Source organism: Aquarana catesbeiana, linkage group LG09 (genome assembly GCF_042186555.1).
Source record: "Aquarana catesbeiana isolate 2022-GZ linkage group LG09, ASM4218655v1, whole genome shotgun sequence".
In the NCBI taxonomy this organism is placed as follows: Eukaryota; Metazoa; Chordata; class Amphibia; order Anura; family Ranidae; genus Aquarana; species Aquarana catesbeiana.
In genome coordinates this window covers 49,315,577-49,328,846 of record NC_133332.1, presented here as the reverse complement: position 1 = coordinate 49,328,846, position 13,270 = coordinate 49,315,577, and the positions used below count along the sequence as shown (strand labels likewise).

The window sequence follows — 13,270 nt, the reverse complement described above, 5'->3', positions numbered from 1 at the left end:
CAGCTTGAACTGGAAGAGGAAATGATGTCACCAGCAGGGGGCGGGAGGAAGGGGTCAGGATTCCAGAGAGATGTAATGACATATTCGGCGACCCATCGCAGTTTGCTACCGAAGTGACGTTCCGTCACCGCCATCTTGCTACACCCCACACTCGTCCACAGTAAGGATACACTAAAAAGGGGGAAAGCGGACATGTTGTTACACCCACCGGAGTTTTGCATTTTACATGTATTTATAACACTAAAGTCAGTTTCTATAGTGAAATACAGTACTTAGAACTCCGTCTGACTGCTTAGATGTTGAATTTTAAAAGCAGCGAACTTCTGTCAGATTAGCAGACCTGTGAGATGAGCAGGCTTGCCGCTGCTTTTAAAATTCAAGATCTAAGTAGTCAGACGGAGTTGCAAGTACTGCATTTCACTATATAAACTGACTTTACTGTTAAAAATATGTGTAAAATGTAAAACTCCGGTGGGTGTAACAGCATGTCCGCTTTCCCCCTTCTTAGTGTATCCTTACTGTGGACGAGTGTGGGGTGTAGCAAGATGGCGGTGACGGGATGTCACTTCCGTAGCAAACTGCGATGGGTTGCCGAATGTCGTTACATCTCTGTGAAATCCATTCCTGACCCCTTCCTCCAGCCCCCTGCTTTTGACATTTCCTCTTCCGGTTCAAGCTGGACAGCATGGAGCTGACTACTTCCTGGTTTTCCTCAATGTACAGCTATTCAGCACATCACACCAGAACCTCTCCCAGCTACCCGGATTGTGCGAGGAGCCTGGGGGATGCAGTAGAACTGCCAGGACTACATACTTATGACGAGCATGACTCCTACTTATATCTGGTGTTTTTAATCTTGTGCAATAAATTATACTGTTTTAATACTACACTTAGAGGCGCCTCCCCCACCGTCTTTCCTTTACAGTGATAGTGGACATTACAGATATTTACCATCACCACTTTCACTGCTTAATACAGGACTTTTTCTATTAACTTGTTTGGAGCTAATTTATCATTTACCAGTTTAAATTGCTGATGTATATTATATGAATTTGTTTGATTACTATTATTTTGACACATTAGCACTTTATATTTATTTGCATAGTGGTTGTAACATTATGGTATCAAGGACACATTCATACAGCGCTGCATTATTTTGAGTTATTCTGTATTCTTTAGCACAAACTATGGGCTTGTGATCATTGCTAGCAGCTGTACATTAGTTTTTCATTACATCCTATGGGTTTGGTTGTGATTACAGTTTGGTCATCTCTCTGGTAGCTCGCAAGATTCATTGTTTATACAGGGCTGTATAAGGTAAAGTTAAAACAACAAGGGCAGAAGATTTAATAGATGGAAAGTTGAAAGGAAAAAAAAACAAAATGACTGAAGTTCTGCTTTAACCACTTCAGCCCCAGAAGATTTTACCCTCTTCCTGACCAGAGCACTTTTTGCGATTCGGCACTGCGTCGTTTTTAACGTGGCCGAGCGACACTGTACCCAAACAAAATTGACGTCCTTTTGTTCCCCACAAATAGAGCTTTCTTTTGGTGGTATTTGATCGCCTCTTCGGTTTTTATTTTTTACACTATAAACAAAAAACCCAATATTTTTTACTTTTTGCTATAATAAATATCCCCCAAAAATATATAAAAAAAACTATTTTTTTCCTCAGGTTAGGCCGATATGTATGCTACATTTTTGGTAAAAAAAAAAAAAAACGCAATAAGCGTATATTGATTGGTTTGCGCAAAATTTATCGCGTCTATAAAATAGGGGATAGTTTTATGGCATTTTTTAAAATTTTGTTTTAATCAGTAATGGCTGCGATCTTTATAGGGACTGCGACATTATGGTGGACACATCAGACACTATTTTGGGACCATTGTCATTTATACAGCGATCAATGCTATAAAAATACACTGAATACTGTGTAAATGACACTGGCAGTGAAGGGGTTAAACACTAGGGGGCGACAAAGGGGTTAAGTGTGTCCTAGGGAGCGATCCTAACTGGGGTGGGGGGTGGGCTTCAACTCACATGACAGCGATCATTGCTCTCGATGACAGAGCTATGATCTCTGTCCTGTCACTAGGCAGAACGGGGAAATGCTTTGTTTACAAAAGCATCTCCCCGTTCTACCTCTCCATGACACGATTGCGGGCACCTGGCAGGCATCGAGTCTGCGGCGCGCAACACCGCTTCTTAAAGGGGACATACCTGTATGCCCTTTTGCCCACCAGTGCCATTCTGCCAACATATATTGGCGTGCGCTGGTCGGCAAGCGGTTAATGTACAATAGAGAAACAATCTTCCCCAAACTGCTGGCCAAAGTTGGAAGAACTCATCTGTCTAAAGTTTCTTGGCATGCTGTAGCATTAACAGTACTTTTCCCTAGAAACACCTGAACTCAAGTTCAAGGACAGTCCCCATACTTTTAGACATATAGTAGATGTGATGGTCAGGTTTTCACAAATGTTTGGCCATACAGTGTTGCAGGCTTCTTGTGGAGTCTGTTCTTTACCAGGACTTTTTAGGTTTAAAAAGGATTAAAATGGTATACAAAGTGCCTAGTGGCCCAATAACACTCAAACATAATGGCAAAATATCACCTTCAGTTGGCACTTAAGGCTCGGTTCACACTGCCGCGACCTGAGGTGCGCGACTTCCTGGCAATTTGAGTACGACTTGATGCGACTTTGAAGCAACTTTCAGGGAATGCCTGGGTAATCTTCCTGTAATGCTGGATCCAAATCACATCAATATAGATGAGGAGGCAACTTCCATAAACGTCTATAGGCACAAGTCAGATAGAAGTCACCCTGAAGTAGTACAGGAACCTTTTCTAAAGTCAAAGTGACTTCAGTAGTGCTAATTAAGACATCTCTCATTAACTAACATGGGATTTGTCACGCGACTTGGGGTCTCACAAGTCGGATCCCAGGTCACGGCAGTGTGGTTCACTGAGCCTCAGTGGTTGATTATTTATGTTAAATTGTAAAGGAAACATTTTTATTACAAAAAAAAAAAAAAAAAAAGAACAAACATCATACTTACTTGCTCTGTATAATGCTTTTGCACTGAGCAGCCTCGATCCTCCTCTTCTCAGGTCCCCTGCCGATACTCTGAGCCCCTCCCCCTTGCCGAGTGCCCCCATAAAAAGCCGTTTGCTGTGAAGGCACTTGTGAGTGTTCGCTCCTGAGCCACCTCCCGCCTCACAGGCTGTGATTGACAGCAGCTAGAGCCAATGGCTCCTGCATCTCAGCCAACCAGGAAGGAAAGACCACGGAGAGCTTCGGGTCTCGTACACATCGCTGGATTAGGCTAAATACAGCTCATTGTTTTCAATGTTCCTGTACACACAGGCACGTAAACATACAGAGTATAGAGGAGAAGAAAAAAAAATACAAAAATCAATGTTGCTAGTTAACACTTTACGCATGCGCAAATACATACAAGTACACGTGTAAAATGCTAATGTGAAGCGGTTAGGATTGCATTCTGGGAGCTAGAATTTATTTTACTTGTGTACACGCATTCTTGGAAATGATTTCGCAAATACACATAAATACGTGCAAAATAAATGCAAGAAATTTTAGCCAGGAATAATGAGGTTTCAAATATCAACCTCAAGATAGAACACACAATTCAGTGTCGTCTCAGAAGACTTTTATTGGGTGGGGGTGGGGGAAATCGGTGGAACTGTGTGTTTTTTTTAAAAGGGAAGTAAAGCAGCCATTACACACGGTGAAAGTCATCCCATTCGTAGCAATAAGAAAAGTGCATTCTGTTTCCAGGCAATTCTCAGCATGCTGACATGAAGTCCTGATTTCCGGTGTCTGGCGGACCTGCTGAGTGTCATGATTCAGATGCAGAGTTCCATATAAAAGCTTTGTGAGTCTTGTAGCACAATAATACACGGGGGTGGGGTGGGGGGGAGGAGACACAGTGAACAAGTAGGAGTCTCGATACGGGGGTAAAAGTCATGTAAGCCATATCCATACAACAGAAATGAGGTACACGTAGGACATTTATATAGGAATACACAGGAGAGGGGTCTTCCCAACCTCCAGGTCTAAGGGTCACCCTTGAATGCTCTCTGCGTGTTCGGGAATCTCTGAGGATTACAGGACTCATTGTCTTGTAGAATTTTCTGGATATCCTGACACAGCTGGAATGTAAAAATAAAATTATTACTCTAAAACACCTCGAAACAATATTACTAGACATGTGCAATTAGTTTAGTTCCAAATTTGTTTAACGAATTTTGATAAATTTGTTAATTCCGAAATTTCCTAATTTTCAAAATTTCGGAAGTTCGAAAATTCTAAAAATTTGGAAATTTGAGAATCCAAAAATAAGAATGAAAATCTGAAAATTCAAAATCTGAAATAAATACTCTATAAATAAATAAATACGCTAAACCTGCTCTACTTACCTATTCCGCAGTCGATCCGGTCCATTCCCAGGATCAGCTTCAGTGTGCAGGAGAGGCAGTCAGCAATGGACGTCCCATAGTAAGTCTATGGGTGACATCACTGCCCAGACATTTCACAGCCGTTGTCAGTCCTCTCCTGCGCACAGCTTCCTCCGCTGGAAACCGGACCGGATCAGCTGCAGAATAGCGAAGTACAGCGATTTTCCCTTTGGGATTAAAGTATTTTGTGATTTTTGCTTTACAGGGTTAGATAGATTAGGTTTAGAGTTAGTTTTTGCCTGGACTTACACTTTAAAGTCAGTGCAGCACTTAGTGAAGGAAATGGTTAATTTGGACAGGAAACACAGAAATCAGCTTCAATGAAAATCTTTCTTTCTATAGAGACGCCATTGCTGCTGTTCATTCTGCAAGTGCTGACTGTATGTCATGCCGATACTCTCAGGTCAGTATTGTAGCCTCCCTGGCGGTATGATTATGTCAGACTTTTGCGTCTCAAAGCAGTACATTGTTTTGCATAGAAATTTGGCATTTTATATTGTAGGCCTGTAATTCTTAGCAATAACACACTTAAATCTGTCCAAACAAAAAGTCTAGTAGACATCTTGGGTATGATAAAGTTTGAAACACAAAATCATAAATTATAATATAATAACTATAAATAATTATAAAAAATAATATAATAATAAAATGAATTTCCCCACGATTCACTATCGCTCAATTCTGCAAGTGTTCTAATTTACTATCGCTGTTTTCTAGCTGGTCTAAAACCACTTTTGACGTAAAGGGACACTTTTTGGTTGCTATGGACAATCTCCAGTTTCCAGGCAGAAAGAACAGTATTTATAATATAAAACTGCATGCAGGGCATTGGACAAAGCACTAAGGGCAAAAGGTATGTAAAATGATTTCATACAGTAATGTAATCTATAAGATTACAGTGTACTGTATGAGTTATGAATTTTGTACTTTTTGAATGTGCCGCCAGGCTCCGCCCCCATGTGTCGCGATGCTCGCAGGGAACGGAGCCCGGCACACAGAGGCATCGGACGGAGGACAGAGCCCGCAGACAAGCGGGAGGACATCGCAGGATCCTGGGGACAAGGTAAGTTACCTGGACCAGGATCCTGCAATGCAATCCCGAGTGTGGCTCGGGGTTACCGCTAACGGTACTGAAATTTAACCCCGAGCCACACTCGGGAATACCACCAGGGAGGTTAAGTCACTCACCCAGATGGAGTATACAGATAAAGCAGTGTGACTTTTCTTTGATTTTCCTGATCTGCACACTTCCTCCAAGTCACTGTCTCAGAAAGTACTGAAGTCAGAGGGTCGGCATAACAGCCATCTTAGCATTTTCAGAAAGTCACCACCAATGGTAGCCCATATTATTTCTCTTGGGAACGGTATACTTTAAAATAGTATTTTTTTTTGTTTTATACAACATGGAGCAGTCTTTTTCTTGCTGTGCAAAATGGGGATCATTACTTCCTGTTCCAGTGATGGTGGGCACTGACACACAAAGTAATAGGGAATCGTGTGAACTTATCTGCCAGAGGTAATAACTCTTTGCAGTCACTTTTGTGATTTATACACCTCCACCACAGCCAGGAGGGTGACACAACTTTCCCTGTTAAGAGTATAAAAATATAGTGGTGTCACTTTCTGCCCACAGACTGCTGATTGGACAATGAAGGAAGTCATCAACTCTGCTCACACCTGATTGGTTCAAAGTGTTGCGCACCCCCCACCCTAAGGGCTGCTGTGGAAGAGATGACGGAGGCCGATATTAAAACAAAATCAGGTACTTATGGTAGCGGGAGTTGCATTTTAGGAGCTCCTCACTTCTCATGCACTCCATCAAAATCAGTTCTCAGCATTTCCATCTCTGTTATTGCTCTTCATTGTGAATCGGTCAAATCTCCTCACCTGTTCTCTATATCGGCCTTGTACCTCGCTGTTGTCCAACTCTCTCTTCAGACTATCCATACTGGTCTCTGGTTTGGCTCCCGTACACTTCACGGCCCGATTCACAGCGTCAGAGAGGGAGAGGTGAGGTCCTTCTCCTTGCATTGTCTGAAGGAAAAGCCATGATGAATCACAGTACAAAACAAAAAGGCACACACATTGCTCCGGCCAAAATTAGTCTACCTTGCGTCTCTTGGCGGGCATTCCGCTCAGGTAGGCATCACTCAGTGGCGGTTGCTGCTTTAGCTTCCTTTGGGTCTGAATGTCCTGCCTAATAACAGGGACCCACTCCTGGATAAGAGAGAGAAGCAACAGTGATAAACAAAAGGTTAAGGACAGTAACATCCCAAAACATGAGCTAAAGACAGCAAACGATGAGAGTTTAACAGGATAGGGGAAAGTAGAAAAAAAAAAAAAAAAAGGAGAGTAATTGACAGGTGACAAGCATGGGACACTCACTGGTGGCACTGCTGCTGCCCATGGCTCAGACCCAGCCTCTTCTGGTTGAGGGAGCTCTGGGTCTGGACATAGAGCTGGTGCTGAAGCCTGAGTGGGCATGAAGAGGACCTCTTCTACTGTGGTGGCAGGGGCTGGAGAAGAAGCACCCGGCTGTGGGACAGATAGACAGACATGGGTGAAGACAAAGAAGCAAACAGAATAAAAGGGAAAGTATCAATGTGTAATATAATGCTACAGAAAATGTGGGCAAACATCAGTCTAAACAAGAGGTTTTTATTAATTTTTTACCTTAAGCAGAACTCCAGGCATAAAAGCTTTAATTTAATATAAACCTCAAGAACCACAAAAAGGATATAAATCCAAAAGCACATGGCTCCTGCATTTACACAATATTTCCTCGCCTGGGTTTCAGCTTCTAGTACCCTCTTGCCCAACTTCACATTAACATGGCAATCAGAAAAACACAATTTTAAAAAGTGTGCTAAATTATATACCGCATAGTCAGATTATAGTCACAACCATAAAGAGGACGGCTTAAAAAAATAGAAGTCTTCAGACTTCAGATCTTCAGTGCCAGCAACTTGGATGTGGGAGCCGCTGTGACCTCCTGCTGTTTCACAGCCAGTTGCCCACTGTGCATGCGTGAGACCACGCTGTGCTTTCAGATTGGTCCTGCAGCCTTCTGGGATGAGTGACGTGTCCCGGGGGGCTGGATAAGCTGACATAAGTTATTAAGAAAAGGACAGCTGCACACCAAAGGAAAATGGTCCAACGTATTTTATTCCAAAAATGACAGATGACAGCCCGCAAGACAGTGTCACAGGACCCAGGAGGTGACGCGTTTCACACTGACCACAGTGCTTCTTCAAACCATGTTCAAACCTTTTCTTCTCATTTGATCATCGGTGGTGAGCCGTGGTTTGCACCCTGCATTTCCTAACTGCATTGACTGTTCACCTGGAACGGCATTTCCTTTTCTTTGAACCCTTGACATCATTATTGCCTAGGTGAGAACTGCAGAAGTGAGAGCCGTTACCTGTCAGAAAAAGGTACCCGCTCCCAGGAAAAAAAAAAAAAAAAAAATTTTGTTGGCGGGGGGATTAGGATGTGCCCTGCAACAGCGCTTTAACCCTGCAACAGAGCAAAAACTGGAGTCGCTGCCCACCAAATTAGTATTAGTGAACACATGACTTGTTTCTGAAGTAATGTAAGCCTCAAACAATATTTCTGAACAGATTTTAGATTCAACTATAAGAAGAAAAAAAAAGGGGGGGGGGGGGATACGCACACATAAAAAGGGCCTTTTAATACAACTGGAATTTGCTTGAAGCAGAAAAAAGTCAAATTTTCTATCATTTTTAAATTAGAACCGATTATGCCACACACCATTTATATAAAAAACACAATTATTCGACGCTATCCAAATGTTCTTTGAGTTCATTCTAAAAATAATTTCCAATATGTGAATTTCAAGGTAATTCAGATGCATGGATCAAAGTGTTAAAAATGCACAGTTTAGAAACTAGATTAAAATGCATGTGGGCACCAAGACCTTGCTGGTATTACCTGAGCCTCAGCAGGAGAGGTCTCCATTGGCTGCTCCTGTGGGGACAGCTCTGTATCCTAATGAGATAAGAACAGAAGAGAAGGACAGAATGAACAGTCATGTAGGAAAACCATGCCAGAACAAGATGTTCTTGGGACTTGTGAAACCAAAGTATCTGAAAGAATAACTATTCTTGTAGCTCCCAGTAATTAAGCAGAACCATATAAAATTACCGACAATGAACCAGTGCTTTGTCAATGGAGGGGAAAACAACAGGATCACTTTAATATTGGCCACCCCTTCACCAAATGCTCGCCCTTTCCTTCACTCCTCCATCATTAAGAGCAAAACAAAATACCTGGCAGATCCAAGTATGTGCACACCATTTCCTTTGTACCCATGTGACAGAGCTGGTGTTTGGTCACTCAGGCACCCAGTGCTGTCATATAGGAGACACTGCACAGCTCTTTATACTCCAGATCAGGGGTCCCAACCCCCTGGGCCACAGACCGGTGCCAGCCATCGGCCTGTTGCTGACCGGGCCGCACAGCAGGAGATGAGAGGCGACCGCGATCCGCACAGGGCTAACAGACCGTGGTCACCGTTCGCCTCCTGCTGTGCGGCAATGCCAGTTTGTCCTCTCCCGGCTCCTGCACCCATCTGGCTGACAATGTCAACCAATCAGCAGGACTGGGGGCAGGAGGAGCTGCAGATCGGAATGGAGAGCTCCTCCCGCCCCCTGCCCTACTGATTGGAGAACATTGTTGTGTGGGCGGGGGAGCCGATGAGGAAGCATGAACCGATTACAGCCTCTGTCCTGCTAAAGGTACAAGTCCTGTGCAGGGGAGGAAGACTTTAGAATAGGGACGTGTCATGTTAGAGAGGAAAGGTGGGGGGGGGGGGGGGGGGGGGGGGGCTTGCACTGTGATGGAGGAGGCTGTGGTTGCTAGGGCCACTGTAATATAATAGGGGACTGCACTACAAAAGGGGCACTGTAATCATTACAGTGCTCCTTTACTGTGCAGTCCCCTTTAAATCACAGTGCCCCCCTTAGAGAGCAGTCCCTGTTACATTAATGTAAAGGGGCACTGTGTTGTAAAGGGGACTGCACTGTAAAGGGGGGCTGTGATGTGAAAGGGAACTGAGGACACTGCTATAAAGGGGGGACTGTGCTGTAATGGGGGGCTAAGAACAGACTCTGAATAGCCCCAGCTACAACACCGTTGTAGTTCACAGATTCACAGGAATCTCTGAATAAATGATGTAGACAAGTGGCCACACTCTCTTTTAATTGTGACAGTGGGGTGGGGGGGATCCCCTGCCCGCTGTCACAGGGAGGGGGGCAATCAGGGGACGAGCAGGCAGATGCTGAACATGTTACACCCCAAATATGGGTGGAATGTAACATGTTCAGAAAGGAGAACATATCTTTTAAACTTAAAAGGAGGAAGGATCTGGTTGAGGCAAATGAGTAAGGCCTACTGTTATTAAATTATATAACTCACTCGAGGAGGGTCCCCCACTCTGCGGACGTGCCTCTGCACCTCTCCCTCTGTCACTGGCATTTGGCCCAGAAGAGCTTGCAGTCGCAGGGACAAGACAGAAGTCACCCAGGAAACTAATGCAGGAGAAACATCTGTGGAGAGTCTCCTCTGTAAGAAAAAAAAAAAAAAGGATTCAAGGAATGGAAAAGCAAACGTCAGTTCCGAAACATAGATTATACACCCACACCCTCCCTCTTAGATTGTAAGCTCTAACGAGCAGGGCCCTCTGATTCCTCTTGTACCAAATTGCATTGTAACTGTACTGTCTGCCTTCATTTTGTAATGCGCTGCGCAAACTGTTGGCGCTATATATAAATCCTGTATAATAATAATAATAATAAACCCGTACAAAACAATTCTGCATGGTGATGGTTATCTGACATTATCCAATATCCTTCTACAAGGCTAGAAAACAGCACATGGTGGTTTTGTTTTATACAACTGAAATCTCATCAGCACACTTTGAATGTTCTCATCATGTTGGGGCTACATCTAAATCATAAAATGAAGAACCTTGGTCATCAAATCTTGCTGCGTCTAGGTCTAATTCTTACGAAGGGTCATAAATGACATGTTCTGCAAATACATGCATCATCATAACTGATGTTGGCTTGCCATTTGTGACCCTTCATAAAAATATTGCTGCGGTGGCGATATAGTTTTGCCCTGCCTTGTTGAGGATTTTCTTACGTTCTTGTAAGCTTGCCTGCTTTTCCCTCGAGATAAAAGTATATGTCCAGTAAAAATGGTTTCTTAGTTTTGGATAGAGTGGGGAAGAATTAAGATCCATCAGGTTTACTGCTATCTAAGCTCCATTAGAAAGATTTCCCATCAATTCCTGTCCGGCTGAGAACCGTTCCTACTGACAGGAAGTGAGTTGGGCTCTTCAACAGAAATATAAAACGCCATCCTTTAGCACAGCAGGGGAAGGTTACAACCCCTTTCAGATTTCTGCATCCCTTGGGCAGAAAGTGAGAGGAAATCTATGGCTTTTATTGATATCTGGGGTTCATTTACAGAAAGGGGTTCTAATCTGTCAATATTCTATCCAAAAGAAAGACGTTTTTGGCGCGACACCAACTTTTATTCTAGATTCCTCACAAAGCTCAGCAGTGCTACTTCTGAAGGAGGAAGGAATTCACAAAAGCTACAAGCGGTTACTTTATCAGTTCACTGACTGGTACAAATATTCTGTGCACTCCCTCCATGTACCAGATGCTGTAATTATTCCTACCTTTGTCTTCTCTACTATAATAAAGATAGATTTCAACTGAACGATGGAGTTGGAACAAGTTAATGAACTAAATATTAAAGCTTTGTGTTTTTTAAAATAACAAACATGTCACACTTGCCTGCTCTGTGTAATGGTTTTGCACAGAGCGGCCCCGATCCTCCTCTTCCCAGGTTCCCCCACTGGCTCCTTCCTCCAAGTGCCCACCATAGGAAGCTGCTTCCTAGGATGGTCATTGTGCGGGCTCGCTCCCAAGTCAAGCTGCTAGTGTCCATTCAGACACCGCTGGGCTCAGCCCCACCTTTCAGCTTTTGACTGACAGAAGCAGGAGCCAATGGCTCCTGCTGCTCTCAGCCAAGCCTGTGAGAGCCAGGAGAGGAGCTGCTGCAGACGTGTGCAGAGCTGGACTGAGATCGGGCTCAGGTGAGTATTTAGGGGGGACTGTGGGGGAATCTGCTCTTAAAGATTTTTTTTTTTTTTTTACTTTAATGCAGGGAAGGCATTAAGGTCAAAAAACCTTTTACCTTTACAAACCACTTAAAGTGTGACTTTAGTCAGAAAGTTAAATCCTGCTAGAACACTTCATGCTGCCCCTTTTGCAGGTATAGCCATGTAAAACATTAAAAATAAGTGACTATACCGTTTGAAATCCAGTAATATACTGTCTCACCCTGCTCTGCACATGCTCAGTTGCTCTCTATTTTAAGGCACTGTGCTGAATATGTAGAGGCTGATCTGCTGACAGCCTAAAGATTTACTGCTGTGCAGGGGTACTAGGCTTCAGCAAAATAGCAGCCTCCAGTAAGAAGAAACAGGAGCAATGCTGGAGGCAATTCACAGCACACACCAATTTTGGTAGCATAAATATTAAAATTGAGGAATGTACGTTCCTTTTTTAAACATTATTTTTATCAAGTTGTTATGAGTAAAGTTCCGCTTTTAAGTGACATGTACATATGTAGGACACCACTTACGATTCTCTCATTAATGACGGATGTGAGAGCATGCTGGTCTCCTCGCAGGCAGTACAAATTGAGGGCAAGCCACTCAAACAGCGATTGGTTGCACATCTCTAGAAGACGCTGCCCGAACGTGGAGTCTACAAGACAATACAAAACATTTTACTAATTTCCATGACAGACTAAAGCCTAGTACACATGATGAGATTATCGGACGAATTTTCGTCCGTTTTTTTTTTTTTTTTGCATGCTAGTCTCCATATCGAAGTACGAAAATTCTCATATGACAGAATAAAAATTCAGAAGTGATGTAATGTATTTGTATTGTATTTTCAGATGTAAGCTGTACTGATTAAACGGAAATCATACAAGAAAATTTTTTGCGTTTGTCCCCTCTGATAATGGCGGATGAAAGCTGTGTACTAACGATCAGATAATTGTATGATCGCTTCAATATTCTGATCGTATGTACTAGGCTTTAGCCTGCCTTCCAAGCTCATCATTGCTTCTCTGCTTTTCTAACCATAATTGCTTCATTCCCAGGGCCTACTTTTCTGAGAAAGCAAGAAAATAACTTAGGGGGTGGGGGGACCCTGACACTTAAAAGGCTGTAGGTAAAAACTCAGAAAAATAAAGCATCTTAAATGCTTATTTTTTCCACTCAATAAACAATGTTTTATTCACTTGCATTGTGCCTTTGAACTTGCTATCAAATCTGACTTCAGGACGAGTTTATTCCCACCACAACCCCCTACCTCCTTGCCTGTCATAGCCCTCTACTCTTTCTGTGCTGGCCCATCTCCTCCCTCCTTACCCTTCACCTCCCTACATAACCTATTATGCAACAGCCAGGAGAATAGGATCAAAGGGTAATAATATAGTGCATATAGCTCGGAGGCTGCTGACATCACATCCCAGAGGGCAGCACCCAGCAGCAGTCTCTGAGATTCTGAATGTCTACACAAGGGAGGATTTACAGGTAGGGTTGCACCTATACTAGTATTGGTATCAGTACCGAGTATTTGCACAAGTATCGGTACTCGTGCAAATGCACCAATACCTGAAACCGATACTTTCAGGCTCGATTCTTTGAGCTGTCAGTGGGTCTCCCCTGTTGACAGCTGAAGT

The 13,270-nt window shown here is 43.2% G+C and overlaps 1 protein-coding gene across 2 annotated transcripts in view; it reads right to left on the bottom strand.

The window, feature by feature from the left end:
• Positions 1-3,494: 3,494 nt before the first annotated feature.
• The window catches only part of BAG6 (BAG cochaperone 6), a 59,898-nt gene continuing 50,122 nt past the window's right edge, over positions 3,495-13,270 (bottom strand). For both annotated transcript variants that reach the window (XM_073598460.1, XM_073598461.1), the window contains 7 exons: positions 12,158-12,282; positions 9,914-10,060; positions 8,429-8,485; positions 6,863-7,012; positions 6,587-6,694; positions 6,365-6,511; positions 3,495-4,171 (listed from right to left, as the gene is read on the bottom strand). In XM_073598460.1, coding sequence (XP_073454561.1) covers positions 4,076-4,171; positions 6,365-6,511; positions 6,587-6,694; positions 6,863-7,012; positions 8,429-8,485; positions 9,914-10,060; positions 12,158-12,282 — 830 coding nt within the window. In that variant the 3' untranslated portion in view covers positions 3,495-4,075. The remainder of the gene's footprint in view (positions 4,172-6,364; positions 6,512-6,586; positions 6,695-6,862; positions 7,013-8,428; positions 8,486-9,913; positions 10,061-12,157; positions 12,283-13,270) is intronic.